Consider the following 24912-nt stretch of genomic DNA (forward strand, 5'->3'; position numbering starts at 1 on the left):
GAAATACAGGAAGAAATTATAGCAGGTACAGCTTCTAATGGCACATTCCTGGTTGACAATTTTCTCCAATTAGGCACCATTTCCTACTTTTTTTTTTAAATCATGTCCTTGTGACATTATATCCTGAGTCTATCCAGGTAACAATTCATTCACTGTGTCATGGACTTTATTTATGATCTAACTATCTCTAGAAATGTGCTCACAAACACTATCTATGCAGGAGTAGAAATAATCTGCACCTCCCATCTGTTGAGTCTATCAGGATATATAACACATATGCATAGAGGGATATAACTCAGACATAAAGCACAATGAGATACTGTCATTTCTAGCAACATGAATGGGCACAGAGCTGGCTATGTTAATTGAGAAAAGACAGGCACACTAAGATGGGTATTATATGACTTTATTCTTAGTTAAATTTAAAAAAGTTTATCTTGTTATCCTGGAAGTTGGAGGTTGAATAATTCCTAATATATGGATGGGGGGAGGCTGATCAATATATTCTAAGAAGACATAAACAAAAATTTCAGGTATGCTATTGCATATTAGGATGACCACAGGCTATATTTATGTTTTATTTGTCTCAAAAGCCAAGAAAGAAAGATTTTGTCAGTCTTCATCATAAAATGATAAATATTTTATATCATAATCTTGTTCAACTTGATATTAAGCCCCACACAATGTATATATAACTTAATGCACTTGTCAATTAAAAAAATAAAAACTATATTCTTAGAAGGAGACATTCTTTATAAAGCCCACTGTATATAACAATTTATTGTAGTCTGTGTCCCTTCTAGAGCTACCAAACTAATTTTCATCGCTATCAACTATAGCGTCTGTATTAAATGTGGCAGTGATTAATTTAAATATTAACATTCTATTTTTTCTCTGATAATTATGTTCTACCTAGTCACTGAGATTTTGGAATTAAATGTATCCCAACAACAAATAAACAGAGAATAGTAAGATAATTTCAGACAAGTAATCTAAGTAAACACAACAGGAAAATTATGTGTATCATGATCTAGTTTTGTAGATAAGAGGCCATTTAAGCAACACAGTGAGAGGAGATATTATAAATGGGGAAATGACTAGGAAGAATATCGTGTAGAGTACAGAGTTTAGCATTGTGTAAGTGTTGAATATTGAGCTGTCTGTGGACTCTTAGGCAGGAGCTTCCACTGAGGAGACACAGAGAACAGTACAGACCTGGAGGAAGATGAGCTTCCAGTAAAGATGCATATTTCAGCAAAATATCTGAGATGGTGAAAGAAGTGTTGGTACTGCACACTCTGAGGGACAACAGCTCCCTTTTCTGTTTTGTGAAAATAAGAATGTCTGGCAAAACAATAGGAAAACAATGTAGACTCCTGCCTTAGTTAGGGCTTCTATTGCTGCAAAGAGACATCATGTCCATAGCAACTCTTATAAAAAAAATGGGCCAATAGCCGGGCGTTGGTGGCGCACGCCTTTAATCCCAGCACTTGGGAGGCAGAGTCAGGCGGATCTCTGTGAGTTCGAGGCCAGCCTGGGCTACCAAGTGAGCTCCAGGAAAGGCGCAAAGCTACACAGAGAAACCCTGTCTCGAAAAACCAAAAAAAAAAAAAAAAATGGGCCAAATTTGAAACCCTGGCTCATATCATGTGACACTAAGAGATGGGAAAAATGGTTACTCCTATCTTTTTGAAGTGGAGAAACTGCAGAATCAGTAAGTTTTTGTATTACTAAGACTCAGCCGTTGACACTAAGTGATGAGAGAAGGTGTGGAAATTCAGTTCTTATCTAGTAAAATAGTGATATAAAATTATAAAATAAAAATCAAAAAATGAAAAAAAGACAAAAAGATGGATATGAACAGGAACAAAACCAAAAAATCAATTATATGCATATATTAGCAAAAAAATCAAACAGAAGGAAGGCAAAATGGAAAGTTAGCTTTGTGTTTGCCTCTAGCTCCTTTTCTGTTTTGTGAAAATAAGAATGTCTGGCAAAACAATATGAAAACAACGTAGACTCCTGCCTTAGTTAGGGTTTTTATTGCTGCAAAGAGACATCATGTCCATAGCTACTCTTATAAAGGAAAACATTTAATTGGGGCTGGCTTACAGTTTCAAAGGATTAGACCATTATCATCATGGCTGGATCTGGCAGTGTGCAGGCAGACATGGTGCTGGCGAAGGAGCTGAGAGTTCTATGTCTTGATCCACAGGCAGCAGAAGGAGAAAGTGCTGTACTGGACATAGCTTGAACATATATGAGACCTCAAAGCCTGCCCCCAATAGGGTCACACTTCCTCCAACAAAACCAAGCCATACCTCCTCCAAAAAGGCCATACCTCCTAATAGTGCCACTCCCTATGGGCCAAGCATTCAAACACATGAGTCTATAGGGGTCATTCCTTTTCAAACCACCACAACATCAAAGGAAATAATGGATACAGGAAATTAAGGAATAAGATAATGCCAAAATTTGTGAACAAAGAACAAAAAATGCAAGGCAGCATAGGAAGTGGAGGTATTCAAATATCACTGATATTGAGTTGAATTACAAGTATTATTTAAAAAGGATAGAGAGATCAAAGCAGAAATCTGGACAAATGGTACAATCCTGGAATAACTTCATTATCATAAGGAACAAGTATCCAACATAGTAGTATATCTATTATATATTTTTCTCACTGATTCTTTTTTCATTTTTCTTTATTAAGAAATATTCTACTCACTCTATATATCACCCACAGATCCCACCTCCTCCCTCCTCCCACCCCCAGCCCTCCCTTCCAAGCCACCCACATCCCCACATCCCTCAAATCAAAGTCTCCCATGAGGAGTCAACAGAGCCCAGCACACTGAGCCTAGGCAGTTCCAAGCCCCTCCCCACTGCACCAAGGCTGTGCAAGGCATCATACTGCAGGCAGCAGGCTCCCTCTATTATATTTTTTCCAGGACCACCAGGGCAAGACAATGAGAAAGATTATTCTGGTCCCCAAGACCCACTCCCCATGTCAAACTACTTGGTTTAACTTCTTAATGTAGTGGATAATTAGTATGACCTATGAACATGGTGGGCTTCCATGGTGGGGAAATCCTACAAAATATTCCAATGTCCACATTAATATGTTTATGGGATGAAATTGTGTTAAATTTCCAAGTTTTACCATCATAGGTTTAGTTGAATTTTCTTTTTGCAAAAGATTCTTTCCAGAGCCTCCTTTATGTCTCTATTTCTAAGGCTGTAGATGAAGGGATTCAGCATGGGGGTCACCATTGTGTACATCAAAGATATGACAGTTTCCTTCACAGTAGAGTTATTAGCAGAAGGGCATACGTAGAGACCAATGAGTGGCCCATAGAACAGTGACACTACAGTCAGGTGGGAGCCACAGGTAGAAAAGGCTTTACGGATACCTCGAGCAGAAGGGACCTTGAGAATGGAGGAGACAATTCGTACATAGGACATGATAATGAGTGCAAATGGAAGGATAAGGAAGATGCTGACCACAATAAATATCACCACCTCATTAACATAGGTGTCAGAGCAGGACAGCTTTAGCAGAGCGGACATGTCACAGAAATAGTGGGGGATCACGTTGTCCTTACAGAAAGACAATCTGGCCATGAGCAGGGTGTGCAGCATGGCATGGAATGTGGTCAGCACCCAGGACAGCAACACCAGACTCACACAGAGTTTAGGACTCATGATACTGTTGTAGTGAAGGGGGAAGCAGATGGCCACATAGCGGTCATAGGCCATGGCCACAAGGAGGAAGTTCCCAAGGTCTCCAAAAAACAGAAAGAAGTATATTTGTGCCAGGCAGCCTGCATAAGGGATGGATGGGTCCTGGCTCTGCATGTTCTGCAGCAATTTGGGCATTGTGACAGAGGAGAAGCAGAGGTCAGAGAAGGACAAGTTGCTGAGAAACAAGTACATGGGTGTGTGCAGATGGGAGTCCCGTAGAATGAGGATGATGATGATGAGGTTTCCCAGGACAGTGATGAGGTACATGGCCAGGAACAGGGTATAGAACAAGTGCTGGTTCTCTGGGGGGATGGGCAGGCCCAGGAGGAGGAACTGGGAGATGACAGTTTGATTCCCGTCTGTCATACTGCCTCAGGTTCCTTTAAGAGAAATCATGACAACAGCTTTGAAAATAAATATGATCATGTCTTCTTGTTAACCACCTGTTATGTGTTTGCTAATATGAATTTCCCAACCACAATAACTGCATATACATTCCCATGTTTGTTATCTCTATAATGCTGAAGATTGAATATTTAGTTCTTTCTATCATATTTTAGTGTTCATTACTTCCTAAACATTTTATGAATTTGATTCTGAGACACACAGTTCACTGGTTTTTGTCTTATCTGCCTGATTTGTCAACATTATTCTGTGAATATTAAACAATCGTAGTTGGCTCGTTTTCTATTACTATCTGCCATGGCCATGGTCCTGAAAGATTTTTTTTTTGAGCCAAATCCTCTCGTAATTCTATGTACTTTGCATTATCAATGAAAGTGGTCTCTTTTTACCTATAGATTCTGTATTGCATTGCTAACTAATTATCTTCTCTGGGGTATACCATAGGAATCTCTAGTTCAACATATTCCAAATATGTTGAGGCCCATGCAAGGGGAACAACAAACAGCCTTGGAACTCAAGGAACATGGCTGGTGGTCAGCAAAAATCATGCTCAGTGAGCCTTGGAGAGGTGGAGTCCCAAGGACTCTATGTCCTGAGGACCACATGCTGTTATTGAGCACAGCTCTGCTTACTGCCCTCATGGTCACCATGTCCCTCATCATGTGTGGGTTGTACAAAAACTCTCAGGGGGTTCTAGCCCCTCACTGGACAGTGTTACTGGTACTTACAATAACAGTGACTGACATTTTCCAAGCATTGCTGCTGGAGCGGATTAATGATTCAACCACCACACTTAGAAAGAATTGAGAGACAGGTATTGTTAGTTAAATTAGGTTAAGATGTTTTTGTTAATAGCTTTGAGGTAGAAAATCTTGGAAAACAATTTAAAGTTTAGAAAGGCACACTTTTAATTGTTGAGTGAGGGACTTGTTGAGGTCATGGAACAGGATAATAGTACCCTGGCTCTTGCTGGCTAACTTACTTTTTTTCCCAGGACGGGTTGGTGATCAAAGGTAATGATTAATTCCTTGTACCCATTTCTCTTCAGCCTCCTGATACTATTTAATAAAAAACTGTTGATGAGTGGGTATGCACCCTGAGGATTTAAAATAGAGATGACTGGTTGTTTTTCATATATAAAAGTGTACATTTATGATTCTTTTAAGATTTTTAAAATGAGATTACCCTTTGAGATAAATAATAAAATTATAGGTCCATTCTTTGTCATCACAAAATGTAGCCAGACAGTAAAGGAACTGGATGAGAAAAAAAACCTTGCTTGCTTACACCTTGTTAATCTATAACAAGTTGCTTGGACATGAATGTATGTGGGTTCTTGGGGATAATTTGTTTTTCACCTGCAATACATAAAATGTTTAATCATGTAAGAGAAATAAGAAACATGATGATTTTTACTTGTTCTCATTGTAATCATTCACTTGAAATATAGAATGTAACAACATTGTAATTTTAATATTGGTTGGAAGAATTTGTTGAGGTATATAAAGTGTAAGGGAAACAATAAAGAAGTTAGAAAGAACTCAACAGGGAAGAGGAGGAAGGGAAACATCAGGCTAGAAGAACAGAACAGAAAAAGAACAGAGTATAACAAGCATCAGAAAGAGGAATAAAATGAAGGAGGTTTTATTCCTCAGAAAAGAAGTCTGTGTTTTTCTCGCTATCTCTGCATCTCGTTCTCAGTCTCTCTGACATGCAGAAGGCTGGACCCTCTGCACAAATGCATCTTAATGATGTCACTCAGCTCTCTCTGGACCTCCCACTCTCCTGCTTTATATCTCAATAAGAGGAATTCCAAATTGTATCACAAGACTCAGTTTTAGGGGATTCATTTATTTATTTTACCTTCAATGTAGGACGTCTGATAGGTTCTCCTCCATGTTCACCCACTGCTCCTATTACCAGGAGACCATATTCCCAGAGCAGTGTGACATCTTCTGTCTCCTGGAACATCGAAGCAGATGTTTCCTTTGTGTCAATAACCATGCTTTCAAACCCTTTTCAATATGTTTCATCCATACAGTAGAATCCTGAGAGGCAATCTTATTGTGTTTTTCTGATTATTGCTTCAATGGGATTATCATTGCTCTTTAGACAAAGACATAATCTTTATCATACACTTAGCCTCAAATTTTATCCTATTCTGCAGTAAAGCCTTTGGTGGGAGTTATAGCATCTTGTCTCCAGTTTTCAAAACTTGCTATTCCTTATTACTATCATTCATTGTTATCAGCGATTCTTCATTTGTCATATTCTTCATGCATGTTAGGAAATAGTTACTTAATCAAACCTTGTGTACCTGATGAGACTGGGAGAGCCCTGGTACCATGTTTCCAAACAGCCCATACTCTCCCCAGTGCATCAGATTCCTCCAATCAATGGGTATAGCTGATTTCACACCAGATTGATTGCAAACTCCATGCAGAAAAGACTCTATCTGCCTTACAGCAGGGCAAATACATGGCATGAAGCTTGGTTGAAACCAGTGTTTCCTGAATATATGTTAGCTGTGCTTCAGCCTGAGATTAATTCATTTAATGTTAAAGGCATACAATTTTCATTTCAATTTAAATATTATTTCAAAAAACTTTTCATGATACAAGCTTGCTACATAACAATTTAGCATGAAAATGTGACATTCTGTGATGAATTTCAGGCAGAAAATTTTGTGTTTCAAAAATATGTGGGTAGGTCAGGTATACTATTTTTTCTCTAATATTGGTGACTAATAATGATAAATTTTTTATGCTTCTGTTCTGAGATTATCATGGAAGTTGATGTAGAAAAATGAACATGATATTTATTACTATATATACTGAAAATATAAAAAGAAGAATGTCCTTGTTTTAAAATCTCTGGGGCTTTCCTCCCTCATCTATCCAATTATGTCTGGCTCATAGACACATCAGCTTTGCTTCTGATACTAGGTTTTGAGAAACATCAGTTTTAAGGTTTCTTTGAAGTTTCATTTCAACCTTGTCAATATTTTAGTCAGCACATTTGAATAAAAAAGATTACCATTCATACTGTAATGAGACTCATACAATAAAGTGAAGGAAATCAGAAGAAAGTGTACTCTCCTGAAGAATTTTGCCTCCAGACTGCTTTGGGCTTACAACTTCTATCTCTAATATTTCAGGAACTCCACTCTGCTGACTGTCCCTGCAGATACTGAATTTATACAATTAAGAATAGTCTCCTGCTATATTTCTTCTGAACAACCTTCTTTAATAATACTCAACCTATCTTAAGTCTGGCAAAGAAAGCAGAGGAAGATTCTTGAGCATTGTGGAAGGGCTGGGAATGCCACTCAGTGGTACAACTCTTGCCTAGCATATGTCTAAGGTACTGTATTTTATGTCTAGCATCAAACAATCAAAGAAAGAAAAACATCCCCAAAAATGAAAGTGAGTATGGAAAGAGAGAGAGACAGGGGCATAAAGAGAGAGACAGGGATAGAGACGGAGACAGAGACAGACAGGTAGAGGTTGTATGAGTCAAAATCAAATGCTGGGATCTTCATCCTGTTGGTGATGTTTATGGCACTCACTGTGTGCATATTTGAGTATTACAAAGGGAAGAGACATATAGGAAAAATCACACTGGTTCTGAAATTTTGCTTGTTCTGTGAATGATTGGGTCCTGTGTCTTAAGTAGGAGCATGTGGAGTAATCAGAACCCAGAGACCTTACCTGGAGTTGTTGCCACTGATGACCTAATGACTGTATCTTCTTCAGCTGTCAAGGATACAATTTTAGATCTGGACAGCATATGAAAGGTTTAATGAAAGTGTTTCTAGCATTGAATATGCAAGTAACTCTTCAAATAATAGTATAGACATGGGAGGAATAGCCTTAGAGATTCTGAAACAAGTAAAAGCTTCTTTTTATATTTACAATAATGTATAGAACAAATTAACCATCACATTTATTTTCCCATATCAACTTCAATCACACTCACTGAACAGAAGCATGAGGAAATTATTTTTAGTCACCAATATTACAGAAAACTGTACATCTGATCCACTCACATATTTTTCGTAAGTCCTAATTTCCAGTCTAAAATCGATCACAGACACTGATTTTGCCCCTGAAGTTACGATTCTACATGAGAAATGAGCACACAGGTGAGGTCAACAGTACTGTCAGTTGATTGTATTTAGGAACAATTGCAGCCATCACTATTAAACATATAGGTTTTTGAGCTCAGTCAGATAAGTTTAATTACTTGTTCACAGTTTGTTAAAAACTCCACAGGTGAAGGTATGTTAGAGATTTAAGAACCACAGAAGTGTGTTAAAACCGATGTAAGAACCAGCAGGCTGGGCATAGCAGTTCATAACTAATCACAGCGCTTGAGAGGCTGAGGCTATAAGATCACCTTGAGTTCAAAGCACGCTTAGACAACAAAGTGAGTCCCTTTCTCAAAAACTCAAACAGTTGTGCTGCAAGGGTATGACCTTTGAGAACTTTACATAAGATATAATTGTAAAGAAGTCCTTCATTACTAAAGAGATTATAAATGTTGTCCAGGAAACAAAATATATCAACAACAGCAAATTCTTCAGGGGGAAGAGATAACAAATAATTTTAGCATACCTGAAAACTTGTGCTGCAGAATGTCACACAATAGATATCCTCAGGCTAAAAGAACTGTAAAGAAGAGCTTAGCCTTATCTAGAGTGCACAAGATGATGCCCAAGCTCTGATTGAAGACACTGCTCTTTATTCACCATTGACACAGGTTGTAACAAGTCCCATAGTCATCCCCTAAGTCCACACCTCTGCTTCTCTCTTATCTCCTTCTAGTCATCCCTGAGCCTAAGAGGCTCTGCATCCCAGAGGAGTCCAGTAACTCACTAAGGATTGTAATTACCCAGGACCTCTCTAGGACCTGTTTTCTCAGAGTTCTACAGTAGTGACTGATTATCACTGCCAATCACACATTACTATACTTAAGGGATTGTGGACTTAGAGAGGAACTCATGAATGGATGCTTATTTGTTTACATGTTCATGTAAAGCCTATTCCTTGTGGAGTGGGAGGGGAGCCTGAGGAAGAGAGTTTGCAAAATCCCTAGAAATAAGCAGAGACTACACTGATGGATAGAAAATACACTAGAGGTCATAATTTACTAAAGAAGCCACAGTGGCTTTTGAAGAGACAGTTTGGAAACATTCCCAGGTAGCGAGCAGCCTGTTAGTATAAGTTGGCCTCTTGTAAAGCAGGCTTATGTGAGAAAAAGTCATGTTGCTAGGATGGCTCAGAATTCTGTGACCAGCTTCTTTTATCTGTCAGTATGTTAAAGACAGAAATAAGACAAAAGATAAAGTGGCCCAGACCATGTTTAATTCTTACTTTAATTAAGATATAAAAGAAAAACCTAGATTCCCATCCCATTTGGTTACTCACTTTTCATCCTCACTTCTTCAGAAAAATGTTGATGACATTGCATCACCATTCTCCCAGCCATTCACTGTAGGCTTCACTTTATGTCCTAATGTCATGGCTTATTCCCTGTCAATTCTCCTAAAGCCATAGATAACTTGCAGTTTCTTACTTCTGGACCAGCTCCATGTACACGACAATGATCAACTAGGGCAATGTACATCTGTACATCGCAGACATTCATCGAAGGAATATGAATTCTTTCTCACTGGTCTTGTATTTATTGGTTGTGAGAGGTTATAGCAATGTCTATTTTTGGACATGCAAAACTAATTTTGTATAAAGAATCCCACAGAACTTAAATTATCCCAACAGTAATCTACATTTACAAGAACTTAGGACTCTACTTAACATCTCTTAGATTTTGCAAATACTTCCTACAAAGTAGAAGAATGAAAACAATCAAGATACAAAAACCAATAGCTGTCCCGCATACCAATAATACATTTATGGAGCAGAAAATCAGGAAACAAAATCTCATTTATAACAGCTTCAAAAATTACCTAGGTTGGGAAAGATCTCAAAAATGACAAATTTGAAACAGTGGAGAAAGAAAGCTGAGGTAACCAACATCTAATTGGACTTAAGTTCTGCTCAAAGGAAGGAACTCATTTCTGGTACTCTAAAACTTAGCCATCTACCCATGGCTGGTGAGGTCATGGATCTTTATGAGACCTACGGCTCTTCTTTACTGAACTAGTGTAATTTCTATCTGCATCAACATACATATTCTTATATCCACAGGTAAGTGTAGTTTGGGAGCCTCACCAAGGAATCTTAAAAAAAAAAGTAGCAGAGAGAGACTATTATAGAAATCCATAACTGGTCAAAATGCCCAGAACTACTGACTATGGCACACCCACACCCTATAGATACATCTACAACCCAACTCCTACTCCTCAGATTTAGGGAACATTGTGGAAGAGTTAGAGGACCAAGACATCTGCCACAAAATATTGTTTTCCACGTATGACAGAGATACTGCACCTATGAAATCTCAACAGTGTGGCTGCCTAAATAAGGCCAGCCAAATGACAGCACCAGCTGACATGCTAATGTGAATGGGGGACTATCGTAAGGTTCTACCCTTAGGGAAAGCTACAGGCAACCAATGGCTGCTGAGAGGGAGGATCATTCTTTGCCAGGGATGAGCCCCTGATATGTTGGTTAGCCAGTTCACAGTTGTCAGCGCCCCCCACCCTCCGAAACATGTATGAGCAACTCTAAATGGACTCAGAAAACTGTATGGATGTGTATATATGCATATATATGTATACTTATCACAATAATAAAGAAGAGATCATGAATTTGGGGAAAGTGGGAGGACTTATACAGGGAGAAGAAAGGCTAGAAATGATGTAAATATAATATTAATGTATAAAAATGACACAAAATATTTTAATTAAAATAATAAACCTAAATCTTTTACAAAGTAAAGTTAAAAAAGTGAATTAAGCAAGACTTATGAAGATAAATATTGCATGTTTTCCAGGCTGTTCATGTAGATCTCACCCATTTCTCCGTCATTGGGTGATCCCCGTGTCTTTCTTGGGGTCCTGTTTTACAGGTAGCTTCACTGGTGATGTGAGTAGGAATCCAGTCATCCTTGTTCCACATCTAGTATCCTCCTATGAGTGAGTACATACCATATTTATCTTTCTGAGTCTGGGTTACCTCACTCAGGATGATTTTTTCTAGATCCATCCATTTGCCTGCAAACCTAATCATGTCATTGTTTTTCTCTGCTGAGTAGTATTCCATTGTATATATGTGCCACAATTTATTTATCCATTCTTCAGTTGAAGGGCATCTAGGTTGTTTCCAGGTTTTGGCTATTACAAACAATGCTGATATAAACATAGCTGAGCAAGTGCTCTTGTGGTATGACTGAGCATTTCTTGGGTATATGCCCAAGAGTGGTATAGCTGGATCTTGGGGGAGATTGATTCCCAATTTTCTAAGAAAGCCCCATATTGATTTCCAAAGTGGTTGTACAAACTTGCATTCCCACCAGCAGTGGAGGAGAGTTCCCCTATTTCCACATCCTCTCCAGCATAAAGTGTCTTCAGTGTTTTTGATCTTAGCCATTCTGACAGGTGTAAGGTGGTATCTCGGAGTTGTTTTGATTTGCATTTCCCTGATGATTAGGGATGTTGAGCAATTCCTTAAATGTCTTTCAGCCATTTGCGTTTCCTCTGTTGAGAATTCTCTGTTTAGTTCTATAGCCCATTTCTTAAGTGGACTGTTGGTCGTTTTGATGTCTAATTTCTTGAGTTCCTTATATATTCTGGATATCAGTCCTCTGTCAGATGTGGGGTTGGTGAAGATCTTTTCCCATTCTGTAGGCTGTCTCTTTGGCTTGTGACTGTATCCTTTGCTCTACAAAAGCTTCTCAGTTTCAAGAGGTCCCATTGATTGATTGTTTTCTCATTGTCTGTGCTACTGGTGTTATATTTAGGAAGTGATCTCCTATGCCAATGTGTTCAAGACTAATTCCTACTTTCTCTTCTAGGAGGTTCAGAGTAGCTGGATTTATGTTGAGGTCTTTGATCCACTTGGACTTAAGTTTTGTGCATGGTGACAGACATGGATCTATTTGCAGCCTTCTACACGTTGATATGTTATGCCAGCACCATTTGTTGAAGATGCTTTCTTTTTTCCATTGTACACTTTTGGCTTCTTTGTCAAAAATTATATGTTCATAGGTGTGTGGGTTAATTTCAGGATTTTCAATTCGATTCCATTGGTCCACATGTAGGTTTTTATGCCAATACCAAACTGTTTTTATTACTGTAGCTCTATAGTAGGGAGCAATGAATGGCGAGGGTCGAGGGAAAGAGAGCGGGAGATCCCACCTGGATCAAGAACAGAGAGGGAGAACAAGGAATAGGAGACCATGGTAAATGAAGGCCACATGAGAAAAGGAAGAAACAAAGTGCTAAAGAGGTCCACAGAAATCCACAAAGATACCCCCACAAAAGACTGCTGGCAATGGCCGAGAGACAGCCAGGACTGACCTACTCTGGTGATGGGATGGCCAAACACCCTAATAGTTGTGCCAGAAACCCCATCCAAGGACTGAGGAATCTGCATGCGGACATCCACAGCTAGGCCCCCAGGGGGTGCGCTGGGAGTCTAATTAGTGAGAAAGAGGAGGGTTTATATGAGCGAGAATTGTTGAAACCAAGGTTGGATAAACACAGGGACAAATAGCCAAAGGAATGGAAACACATGAACTATGAACCAAAGGCTGAGGGGCCCCCAACTGGATCAGGCCCTCTGAATAGGTGAGAGAGTTGATTGGCTTGATCTGTTTGGGAGGCATCTAGGCAGTGGTACCAGGTCCTGGGCTCATTGCATGAGATAGCTGTTTGAAACCTGGGCCTTATGCAGGGACGTTTGGCTCAATCTGGGAGGAGGAGACTGGACTGCCTGGACTGAGTCTATGAGGTCGATCTCAGGCCTTGGGGGAGGCTTTGCTCTGGAGGAGGTGGGAATGGGGGGTGTACTCGGGGGAGGAGGAGGGGGCAAGAAGGGGGAGAACAAGGGAATCTGTGGCTGTTATGTAGAACTGAATAGTATTGTAAAATAAAATAAAATAAATAAATAAAAAAGAAAAAAAATTCTCTGTTTAGATGTATAGTACATTTTTCAATTGCCTTCCTGGCATTCTGACTCTCACAATCTTCCCACTCCTGTGATGTTCCCTGAGCATAAAATGTAGTAGCTATGCTACCAATGTATCCATTGAATCAGGGCTCCCCACAATACATTGATATTTGCATTGTGTGCAGTTGTGACTTATTTTTAAGATAACTTTAGATAATTTCAGATATGTACACAACTCTCATCCTCCACTTCCCTAAGCTCCCTGACATATTCCCCCTCCTCACAAATCTCTTTTTACATTCATGACTGTTCATTTTGTTTTGTGATCCATCGAGTTTACTTAGTACACTCCATGTAATCATCAGCTTGGAGCTATCTGTTGGAGCCTGGTGGCTCCAACCTTTGCTTTATTTTTCAGGATTTCATAAGCTTATAGACGTAACTGGGAATAGTCAACGAAGAGCCAACCTTCAGAATAGGAGAAAACATTATATGATAAGATTTGCTATACATACTATATAAGGAACTCTTAGAACTCCATAAAATCCATTAACTGTCCAGAAGCTTTTTAATTTGATGTAATCCAATTTGCCTCTTTTTGATATTGTTTTTTGTGCTCTTTTTTTTTCTGTCTGTGTTCACCCCTAAATCTTGAAACTTTTCTTTGAGGTTTCCTTCTAATAATGGTCTCATATTTCCATGTCTTATGTCTAGGACATCATTTCTTGGGCTTGAGAATTTTTTAAAAAATTATTACTATATTTTGTTTTTATTATTTAAAACAATTTTAAAAGTTAAATATATTTGAATCATATTCTCATCCTCTAGATCCTCTTCCCTTCCCTTCTTACCCAATTTTAGGATCTTTCTAAAAAACAAACCAATACAACAACAAATCCCTCCAAACCCAAGAAAACAATATAATTATGCCCCCAAAGGAAGATAAAAGTAAACAAAACAAAGCAACAAACTGTAACCAAATATTTTTATCTGATTTTGAGAAAATACATTAAGGTGTACCTGATTAGTATACTGATTAATATCCTGATTAATACCAGGTATAGAAAAAAAGTACAATAATGAGAGCAATATGCTTAATGCTTACAAAAGCCTGTTAAAAGTCAAGAAGGACAGAAAACCACTATAGACAATGAAATAAAAATAGGGTCTAGGGACTTAGGTGATGTAATTATCTCATGACAGGCTGTAGAAAGAACATGTGAAAGACTGGAACAGGGCTGCCTGAGGTAAAATACCTGAATATTATTAATTATTGATCTATGATCATTGACTACATATTTAGAATCACACAGTCACAGCATTCCTTTGGACAAAATGCAAAAATCCTGGAATATCCATGGGAATCAGATGTGACTTTAGTCTACACTGTATTTTCCAGGACCATATGGGCAATACAATGAGTGCATAATCGGATCTCCTAAACTTATTTCCCAAATTCAACTACTTTTATAAACTCCCTGTAATTTGTGTAGTGAAAGTTATGTTGTGAGATCTCTAAACAGAAGCATCCACAATGAGATAAAATTCTGTAGCAACATCTAATGTTAATATTAATATTTTCTAGAGAAATTATATAAAAATCTGAAGAGTTACCATCACAGAAATGAGAGAATTTGCTTTTTGCATACTCTTTCTAATGCTCCCTTCACGTCTCTGTTTCTCAGGCTGTAGATGAAGGGGTTCAGCATGGGAGTCACCACTGTGTACATCAAAGACATGACAGTCCCCTTCACAGTAGAGTTATTAGCTGAAGGACATAAGTAGAGACCAATGATTGGCCCATAAAATAGTGTCACTACAGACAGGTGGGAGCCACAGGTAGAAAAGGCTTTACGGATACCTTGAGAAGAAGGGACCTTGAAGATGAAGGAGACAACTTTTGCATAGGAAACAATGATGAGAAGGAAAGGGAGTACAACTATAGGGCCTCCCAAGATAAATATCGCCAATTCATTGTCATGAGTGTTAGAACAAGCCAGTTTCAGCAGAGTAGACACATCACAGAAATAGTGGGGTATCATGTTGTCCTCACAGAATGACAGTCTAGCCATGAGCAGAGTGTGCAGCATGGCATGGAATGTGGTCAGCACCCAGGACAGCAACACCAGACTCACACAGAGCTTAACACTCATGATAATGGTGTAATGAAGGGGGAAGCATATGGCCACATAGCGGTCATAGGCCATGACTACAAGAAGGAAACTCTCCATGACTCCAAAAAACACAAAAAAGTACATTTGTGTCAGGCAACCTGCATATGTGATGGATTGGTCCTGGCTCTGCATGTTCTGCAGCAATTTGGGCATTGTGACAGAGGAGAAGCAGAGGTCAGAGAAGGACAAGTTGCTGAGAAATAAGTACATGGGTGTGTGGAGATGGGAGTCCAGTAGAATGAGGCTGATGATGATGAGGTTCCCCAGGACAGTGGTGAGGTACATGGCCAGGAACAGGGCATAGAACAGGTGCTGGTGCTCTGCGGGGATCGGCAGGCCAAGGAGGAGGAACTGGGAGATGACAGTTTGGTTCCTTCTAGTCATCTGTTTACTCCAATGCCTTTTCAGAACAAAAATAATAGTGGCACTTAACATTCCAAATGAAGGTGAAAATATTTCAAATTCATTGGATAATGAACAGAAGATGTAACACATTTACATGCTCTACAAAACATTATCACAATAAGTATACTGTTCAGATCAACATGTCTATATTAATATTTATTAAGGACTTATTAATTCTGTTCAACATATTTCACCAACTAGTCTTTTTATAAAAAGTTTTTTTATTTGATTTGCATTAAATCTACTTGTTTCTCTTGAGCTTATTTGGTTAGTCATCCTAGACAAATTTGATTGCCTCATGCTTCATCATTCTCTCACAGTGTGATGGCTCTAAAGATGTTTTCCATTATCTATCTATCTATCTATCTATCTATCTATCTATCTATCTATCTATCTATCATCTGTCTGACTGTCTTCTAGTCTATCTGTCCATCTGTTTATCTATCTCTCCAAGAAAAATTTTATATACACTAAAGTTATATTGCCACTTAAAATTCAGCTATAGTTGTTTTTCCTAACTACAAAATATACATGCCATCATTAACTAATTATCTTCCTTTGGGTGTATCAAGGATGTTGTGTCATAATAGATTCACAAAGAAACTGATGACCCTACTCTTGTAGGGCCTTCCTTTACTGTCTCTAATATTAGTAAAAGTAATTCAGAATAAAAAAGGATATATTTTATTGCATCCACTCATTTCTTTCACTTTAATCTAGGGCATTGTAATTCTCTTCTTCATTGTATTTCTACCCCCTGCATTCCTCACCACAAGACCATATTCCTAGAACAAGGTGCATCTCTAGCAATATCATATTAGATTCTTAATTCATACCCCCATTTCCTACCTCAGTGCCCTCCTTCAATATTCTTCATTTACACCTTGCAATCTAAGATAGCAATCTGATCTTCTCTTTTCTAATAAATGTTTCAAGGAATTATCATTGCTTTTAAGATAAAGGAACATTCTTTTTGAATGCACAAGTGATACATTATTGCTGGACCTGTGCATATCCTTTAGGCCACATAAGGGCTCACAGTGACTCTTGCATTCCACTTCTCTGTGGATAACAACTGAAGCCATAATTTCCAGTCTCCATTCTTCAACTTTTTTCCTTGTAACTGTTAACTTCTTCTCTCGGATCGTGCTTTATTTGACTTATTCCTACTTATTCTTCATGTATAGTAGCTACTGCTTGCTTAGAAAAATCTTTGCCTACCTGCTTGGTAAGACCTACTGCCATGTTCACATAGCATTCTGAACTCAACCTTCAGCTCCCTGGTGCTCCTGATCACTGGTTTAGAGCAGACTTCCCACCAGAATTCAAATTACATGCAAGAAAAATCATGTCTGCTTTTATCTTGTAACAGGGCTAACACTTGGCATGGTACCTGGATATTTTTTTTTATTTTATTTTAACACTTGGCATGGTACCTGGTTATTTTATTTTATTTTATTTTACAATACTAGGTACCTGGATATTACCAATGTTTCCTCAATATTTCTTGGCTATAATGCAGACTTAGGTTTGTAATAGTGAAATTCTTCACCTTTAAAAATAGAAAATTCCATGCCGGGCGTTGGTGGTGCACGCCTTTAATCCCAGCACTCGGGAGGCAGAGCCAGGCGGATCTCTGTGAGTTCGAGGCCAGCCTGGGCTACCAAGTGAGCTCCAGGAAAGGCGCAAAGCTACACAGAGAAACCCTGTCTCCAAAAAAAAAAACCAAAAAAAAAAAAAAGAAAATTCCCATTAAAATGAGAATACATACACTTATTTAAACTTTGCAGAATGCAAACTAACTAGCTTAACCACTCAAAACCTTGACACAATGTGATCAAGTTCAGAAAGGTAATTTGGTATTTATTAAACACTGAGGGTATGAGAGTATGACTGTTTTCAGCAATTCTGATGACTCAAAGTGCTACAGAGGATGTCTCTAATATTGATGTAGGAAAATCAATATGATGGTCATTTTATAAATCATTGAAGATACAAAAAGAAGCACAAGGTATGTACAGACATGCAAAATTTATCATGAGTTCTCCCTCACATAAACATTATATCAAGTGATGGATCTTTCCTTACTCATTGATAACAAGTTTTGACAAGTGCCAGTTCTTAATGCTGTTAGGAAGATATTCTCAAAATTATTAATGTTGAAGTCAGTAGACCTAGCAAATCACCCTTCACAACATGACAAGCCTCATGGAGCAAGTTGAAGGATATACAAGAAAATGTGCTGTTTTCTGAAGAAAATTTCTCTCTCCAGACTGCTCTGGATTCAAGCCAGCAGTCTCTACTCTTCCTACAGACTCTTGAGGCTGGCTTTGTAGATATTAGACCTCCAGTTGCCCATATTGTCTAAGCTGTAAGCTGTATCCTTAAAATAAATGGCTCTTTTTGTTCTGTTTTCCTGTTTTCTTCTAGACAGTCTTGACTAATGAACACCCCAGCATGCTATAAGATGGCAAAGAAAGCTGGGCGGTGGTGGCACACACCTTTAATCCCAGCACTCTGGAGGCAGAGGCTGTCAGATCTCTGTGAGTTCGAGGCCAGCCTGGTCTCCAAAGCGAGTACCAGGAAAGGAACAAAGCTACACAAAGAAACTCTGTCTCGGAAAAAAAAAACATGGCAAAGAAAGCAAGGTGGGTGCATTAAAGTCATGTGAGGTTAGGTATGTAGCTCAATTCTATAATATTTGGGTAGCATGCCCAACATGCCACAAAACCTCACTGAAGAGACTTTACTCTGTTGATGGGTATTTAATGCAGCTGCATTCATTGATGTACACTTTAGAATCATGTTTCAGTATTATGGAGGGATGACACATGTAAGGAACACCATAACCCAGTTCCCCAAATTCTACTTCCCCCATGAAGGATAGGCTAGATTTGTCTGTAGTCCCAAGATCTAATGGAAGATAAGAGTTGGAGATAAGAGAATCTCTGAAAGATTGCAGGCCAGCTAGCCTGGCTTATGGCATGGCAAACAATAAAATATTGTGTATTGTGAAATGTGAGTTCATGGATGCCAGATATCCTCTGACCTCTACAAAGACAGAGACAGCAAGAGACAGACAAAGAAAGACAGAGACATACACAGAGACAGAGACAGAGAGGAAGAGAGAGATTTAAAGACAGAAGAACTACAAAACTGATCCCTGTGTAGTAGTGCAGACCTATGTCCCAGCACTTTGGAGTTTGAGGCTAGAGACCACCATGAGTTTGAGTCCAACCTGGAACAGAGTCAGTCTTTCCCCACAAAAATCCAAAGTAGGCTACAGAATTGAAATAAATTACCCAGACCTGTTATTATCTTGAAATGATATAATTTGGTAGAAAAGATGGAGAAAGAGTAATTACAAAGACCCTCATAATTTGATGTTTATTAATGTTGATCACAAAACAAATACTCCACTATATAACAATAATGTGAGTCAGAGAACCAGCAAAGATGAATATTATCACATCCAAAAAAAACTATCCTGAGAATATGTGATCAGGAAGAAAAATAAAATACTCTCAAGTTGGAAGGCCAGCAAGGAAACAGCCCAGTCTGCTGATAATTACCTGGATGGCCAAGGGTGACTCCTAAATCATGATAAAAGATCCCACACTTCCTATTCACTATGTCACAGGAAGTCATCAGGTCTGCAGTCCTCTCCATTGTCTACACCACATTTCACACACCTCCCCTGCTACACACCCCTACATAAGAGGCTCTGTTTCCCAGAGGAGCCCAGGAGCTGCAGCAACTCATTAAAGGCAATCATTATCCAGAACCTCTAAATGACCAGTTCTCTCAGAGTCCTACTGAAGTGAATGATAATAGCTAGTGATCACATGTGACTACATTTTAGAGGGTGGTAGAGAGGGAAGGAAACTCAAGGAGAGTTTGAATAGTTGCTAAAAGTAACCAGAAAGTACATGTTCAAGGACATAACATAATATATCTTAGAACATATTTTTTTGTAAGTGGATGTTAAAAACACACCATTTCCCTTTCTTTAAAAAACAACTAATCAATTAATTTTTTTTACACCCCAGACACAGTTTCCCGTCCCTCTTCTCTGCCCAGTACTTCCCTTTGCTCTCCCATCCACTCCTTCCCCATTTCTATCAGAAAAGGGCAGGCCTCCCATGTATAAAACAAAAACAAAAACAAAACAAACAGCAGCAACAACAACAACAACAACAACAAAAACCATGGTCTATCAAGTTGCAGTAAGACTATAAACGTCCCTTTGTATTAAGGCTGGGCAAGGCAACCCAGTTTGAGGAATAGGGTCCCAAAAGCCAGTAAAAGAGTTAAGAGACAGCCCCTGCTCATATTTTTAGGTGTTCCACTGCAAGACCAAGCTATACAGCTGTCACATATATGCAGAGAAGACACCATTTTCAAAGATTACAATTTGACATTCCGTGAATACATTGTAACCCTCTGTAAACATGTAAATATGCACAGAAGACATCATTTTCGAAGGTTGCAATTTGGCACTCTGTGGATACACTGTAACCACCTGTAAAGCCTTTTGAGGAATGAGTGTGTTACTGGCATAGATCAGACTTCTATGACCCCGCTTTCTATACCTGTTAATATATGTTAAGGATAGGAATGTGTGAAAATTACACAACCACACACAATGTTTAATTGCTAAGAAAAAAAATGAAACACACATTCCCATTCTTTAAGGTTACTTTTGACTCCTTAGCTTAGAGAAAAAATCTTAATGTCACCCATCACCACTGTCTTCTGAGCTACTCTCTTTGTAATATTCCAGCCTAATAATAAAGTTCATGCCTCTGTTATTTTGAAGCAATAGCTTAGATACATAATTCTGTTTTTGACTAATCCTTTATTGTATATAGCAAACATCAGTTGAATGTAATTAGTGATGCTGTGCTATATTGCAAGTTTTCCTTGTTCTCCCACTCTGTTCCTGATCCAGCTGGGACCTCCCGCTCCCCTAAGCTCTCTTTCCCTTGACCTTTGCCATCCATTACCCCTCCCACCCCTAGTTTGCTCATGTAGATCCCATCCATTTCTCTGTTGTTGGGCGGTCCCTGTGTCTTTCTTAGGTTCCTCTTTACTAGGTTGCCTCCCTGGAGTTGCGAGTTGCAGTCTGGTTATCCTTTGCTTTATATCTAGTATCCACTTAAGAGTGAGTACATACCATGTTTGTCTTTCTGAGTCTGGGTTACCTCACTCAGGATGATCTTTTCTAGTTCCATCCAAGTGTCTGCAAACCTCATGATGTCATTGTTTTTCTCTGCCGAGTAGTACTCCATTATGTATATGTACCACATTTTATTTATCCATTCTTCTGTTTTCATATTTGGGAATATGCATCTCCATTATTCTTATGTTATTTGGCCCAATATAGGTCATATTAACATTTACTTTGGGATATGAAATATTACTATTTCTTAGAGAATCCCCAGAAAATGACACAGTATTACTTGTTTTACTCTTGCATAGCAACCACGTTTTCCCTTGGTCATAAGCATCAACAACCCCAGGCACAATGGTATCTTTATTCCAGCTGTCTAGACCCTTTGGGTGGATTGAATGACCATTTCACATGGGTAACCTAAGACCACTGGAAAACACAGATACATACATTAGGGTTCATAATAGTAGTAAAAATACAGTTCTGAAGTAGTGATGAAAATATTTTCATGGTTGGGTTCACCACAGCATGAGGAACTATAATAAAGTGTGGCAGCATTTGGAAGGTTGAGAATCTCTGCTCTATTCTCTGTATGCTGGTTTATTTAAGAATCCAAAGTGACTGGGATTTGCTTTACCTTCCAGTCTAGTAAAACTTTTTGTTATATCCCATGATGGAACTATAGAAATATAGGAATTGAGACTATACTGTTATTTATTGTAATAATTATGCTATACTGTAATAATTATAGTAACTGAGAATATGTAACTGAGAACTCTATTCACTACTATGAAATCTATAGTTACACAGTTTTGTGCATTCACTTTTGCAGTTATCACACAATTGTTTTCTTCAAACAAACTTCTGTTCCATTCATTGTTACTTTCCATTTCCTCAGCCTGATCTCATGCTCCCAGAGGAATCTCATTCTACTTTATGTATTTTTTTTTTAAAATTTAATTTAATTTAATTTTGCAATTAAATTAAATTCAGTTCTACAATAGCCACAGATTCCCTTGTTCTCCCCTTTCCTGATCCCCTCCCCTTCCCGCCAGCCTACCCCCCATACCTACCTCCTCCAGGGCAAAGCCTCCCCCAAGGACTGAGATCAACCTGGTAGACTCAGTCCAGGTAGGTCTAGTTCCCTCCTCCCAGGCCAAGCCAAGCGACCCTGCATAAGCCCCAGGTTTCAAACAGCCAGCTCATGCACTGAGCACAGGACCCAGTCCCACTGCCTGGGTGCCTCCCCAACAGATCAAGCCAATCGACTCTTTCGCCCATTCAGAGGGCCTGATCCAGTTGGGGGCCCCTCAGCCTTTGGTTCATAGTTCATGTGTTTCCATTTGTTTGGCTATTTGTCTCTGTGCTTTATCCAAGCTTGGTCTCAACAATTCTTGCTCATACAATCCCTCCTCTTTCTCACCAATTGGACTCCCGGAGCTCCACCTGGGGCCTGGCTGTGGATCTTTGCATCCAGTTCCCTCAGTCATTGGACAGGGTTTCTCGCACAACAATTAAGTTGTTTGGCCATCCCATCACCAGAGTAGGTCAGTTCGGGCTGTCTCTTGACCATTGCCAGCAGTCTATTGTGGGGGTATCTTTGTGGATTTCTGTGAGCCTCTCTACTACCATGCCTCTTCCTACTCTCATGTAGCCTTCATTTACCATGGTCTCCTATTTGTTGTTCTCCCTCTCTGTTCTTGATCCAGCTGGAATCTCCTGCTCCCCCAAGCTCTCTTTCCCTCAACCCTCACCCTTCATTACCCCCACTCATGTCCAAACTGTTCACGTAGATCTCATCCACTTCTCCATTATTGGGTGATCCCCGTGTCTTTCTTGATGTCCTGTTTTCGAGGTAGCCTCCCTGGTGATGTGAGTAGCAGTCCAGTCATCCTTGTTCCACATCTAGTATCCTCCAATGCGTGAGTACATACCATATTTGTCTTTCTGAGTCTGGGTTACCTCACTCAGGATGATTTTTTTCTAGATTCATCTACTTGCCTGCAAACCTCATGATGTCATTGTTTTTCTCTGCTGAGTAGTATTTCATTGTGTATATGTACCACATTTTATTTATCCATTCTTCAGTTGAAGAGCATCCAGGTTGTTTACAGGTTCTGGCTATTACAAACAATGCTGATATGTTCATAGCTGAGCAAGTGCTCTTGTGGTATGACTGAGCATTCCTTGGGTATATGCTCAAGAATGGTATAGCTGTTTCTTGGGGGAGATGGATTCCCAATTTTCTAAGAAAGTGCCATATTGATTTCCAAAGTGGTTGTACAAGCTTGCATTCCCACCAGCAGTGGAGGAGAGATCCCCTAGCTCCACATCCTCTCCAGCATAAGGTGTCTTCAGTGTTTTTGATCTTAGCCATTCTGACAGGTGTAAGGTGGTATCTCAGAGTTATTTTGATTTGCATTTCCCTGATAAATAGGGATGTTGAGCAATTCCTTAAATGTCTTTCAGCCATTTGAGTTTCCTCTGTTGAGAATTCTCTGTTTAGTTCTATAGCTCATTTCTTAATTGGATTGTTGGGCATTTTGATATCTAATTTCTTGAGTTCCTATATATTCTGCATATCAGTCCTCTGTCAGATGTGGGGTTGATGAAGATCTTTTCCCATTCTGTAGGCTGTCCCTTTGCCTTGTTGACCATATCCTTTGCTCTACAAAAGCTTCTCAGTTTCAGGAGGTCCCATTGATTGATTGTTTCTCTCAGTGTCTGTGCTACTGGTGTTATATTTAGGAAGTGATCTCCTATGCCAATGCATTCAAGACTACTTCGACTTTCTCTTCTATCAGGTTCAGAGTAGCTGGATTTATCTTGAGGTTCTTGATCCACTTGGACTTAAGTTTTGAGCATGGTGATAGATTCGGATCTATTTGCAGCCTTCTACACGTTGATATCCAGTTATGCCAGCACCATTTGTTGAAGATGATTTCTTTTTTCTATTTTACAGTTTTGGCTTCTTTGTCAAAAATTATATGTCCATAGGTGTGCCGATTAATGTCAAGGTCTTCAATTCGATTCCATTGGTCCACATGTTGGTTTTTCATTCCAGTGCCAAGCTGTTTTTATCACTGTAGCTCTGTAGTAGAACTTGAAGTCAGGGATCGTGATGCCTTTAGAGGTTGTTTTATTTTGCAGGACTCTTCTGGCTGTCCTATGTTTTTTGTTTTTCCATATGAAGTTGAGTATTGTTCTTTCCAGGTCTGTGAAGAATTGTGTTGGGATTTTGATGGGGATTGCACTGAATCTGTAGATTGCTTTTGGTAAGATTGTCATCTTTGCTATGTTAATCCTACCTATCCATGAGCATGAGAGATCTTCCCATTTTCTGACATCTTCTTCAATTTCTTTTTTCAGGGACTTAAAGTTCTTGTCATATAGGACCTTCGTTCACTTGCTTATGGTTAATCCAAGGTATTTTTTATCATTTGTGGCTATTGTAAAGGGTGATGTATCTCTGATTTCTTTTCCTGCCCATTTGTCATTTGTATATAGGAGGGCTATTGATTTTTTTTAGTTAATCTTATATCCTGCTGCATTCCTGAAGGTGTTTATAAGCTGTATGTGTTCCTTGGTTGAATCTTTGGGGTCACTCAAGTATACTATCATGTCATCTGCAAATAGTGAAAGCTTGACTTCTTCCTTTCCAATTTGTATCCCCTTGATATCCTTATGTTGTCTTATTGCTCTGGCTAGAACTTCAAACACTATATTGAATAATGATGGGGAGAGTGGACAGCCTTGTCTTGCTCCTGATTTTAGTGTAATACCTTTGAGTTTCTCTCCATTTACTTTGATGTTGGCTGTTGGCTTGTTTTAAATTGCCTTTGTTATGTTTTGATATGTTCCTTATATTCCTGATCTCCCCAAGGCCTTTATCATGAAGGCGTGTTGGATTTTATCAAATGCCTTTCAGCATCTAGTT

The 24912-nt window shown here is 39.0% G+C and overlaps 2 protein-coding genes across 2 annotated transcripts; both read right to left on the reverse strand.

Annotated features, from left to right (window-relative positions):
• Positions 1-3165: 3165 nt before the first annotated feature.
• LOC102902906 (olfactory receptor 1-like) lies at positions 3166-4140 on the reverse strand. Its single transcript, XM_015991503.3, is given in 1 exon segment — positions 3166-4140. A coding segment is annotated over 1 exon segment (975 nt).
• A 10699-nt stretch (positions 4141-14839) lies between these two features.
• LOC102903207 (olfactory receptor-like protein I9) lies at positions 14840-15781 on the reverse strand. The gene has a single exon (XM_006998735.3). The coding sequence runs from the start codon at positions 15779-15781 to the stop codon at positions 14840-14842; it is 942 nt and encodes a 313-aa protein (XP_006998797.3).
• Between the last annotated feature and the right edge of the window lie 9131 nt (positions 15782-24912).

This window comes from Peromyscus maniculatus, chromosome 8 (assembly GCF_049852395.1).
Source record: "Peromyscus maniculatus bairdii isolate BWxNUB_F1_BW_parent chromosome 8, HU_Pman_BW_mat_3.1, whole genome shotgun sequence".
NCBI lineage: Eukaryota > Metazoa > Chordata > Mammalia > Rodentia > Cricetidae > Peromyscus > Peromyscus maniculatus.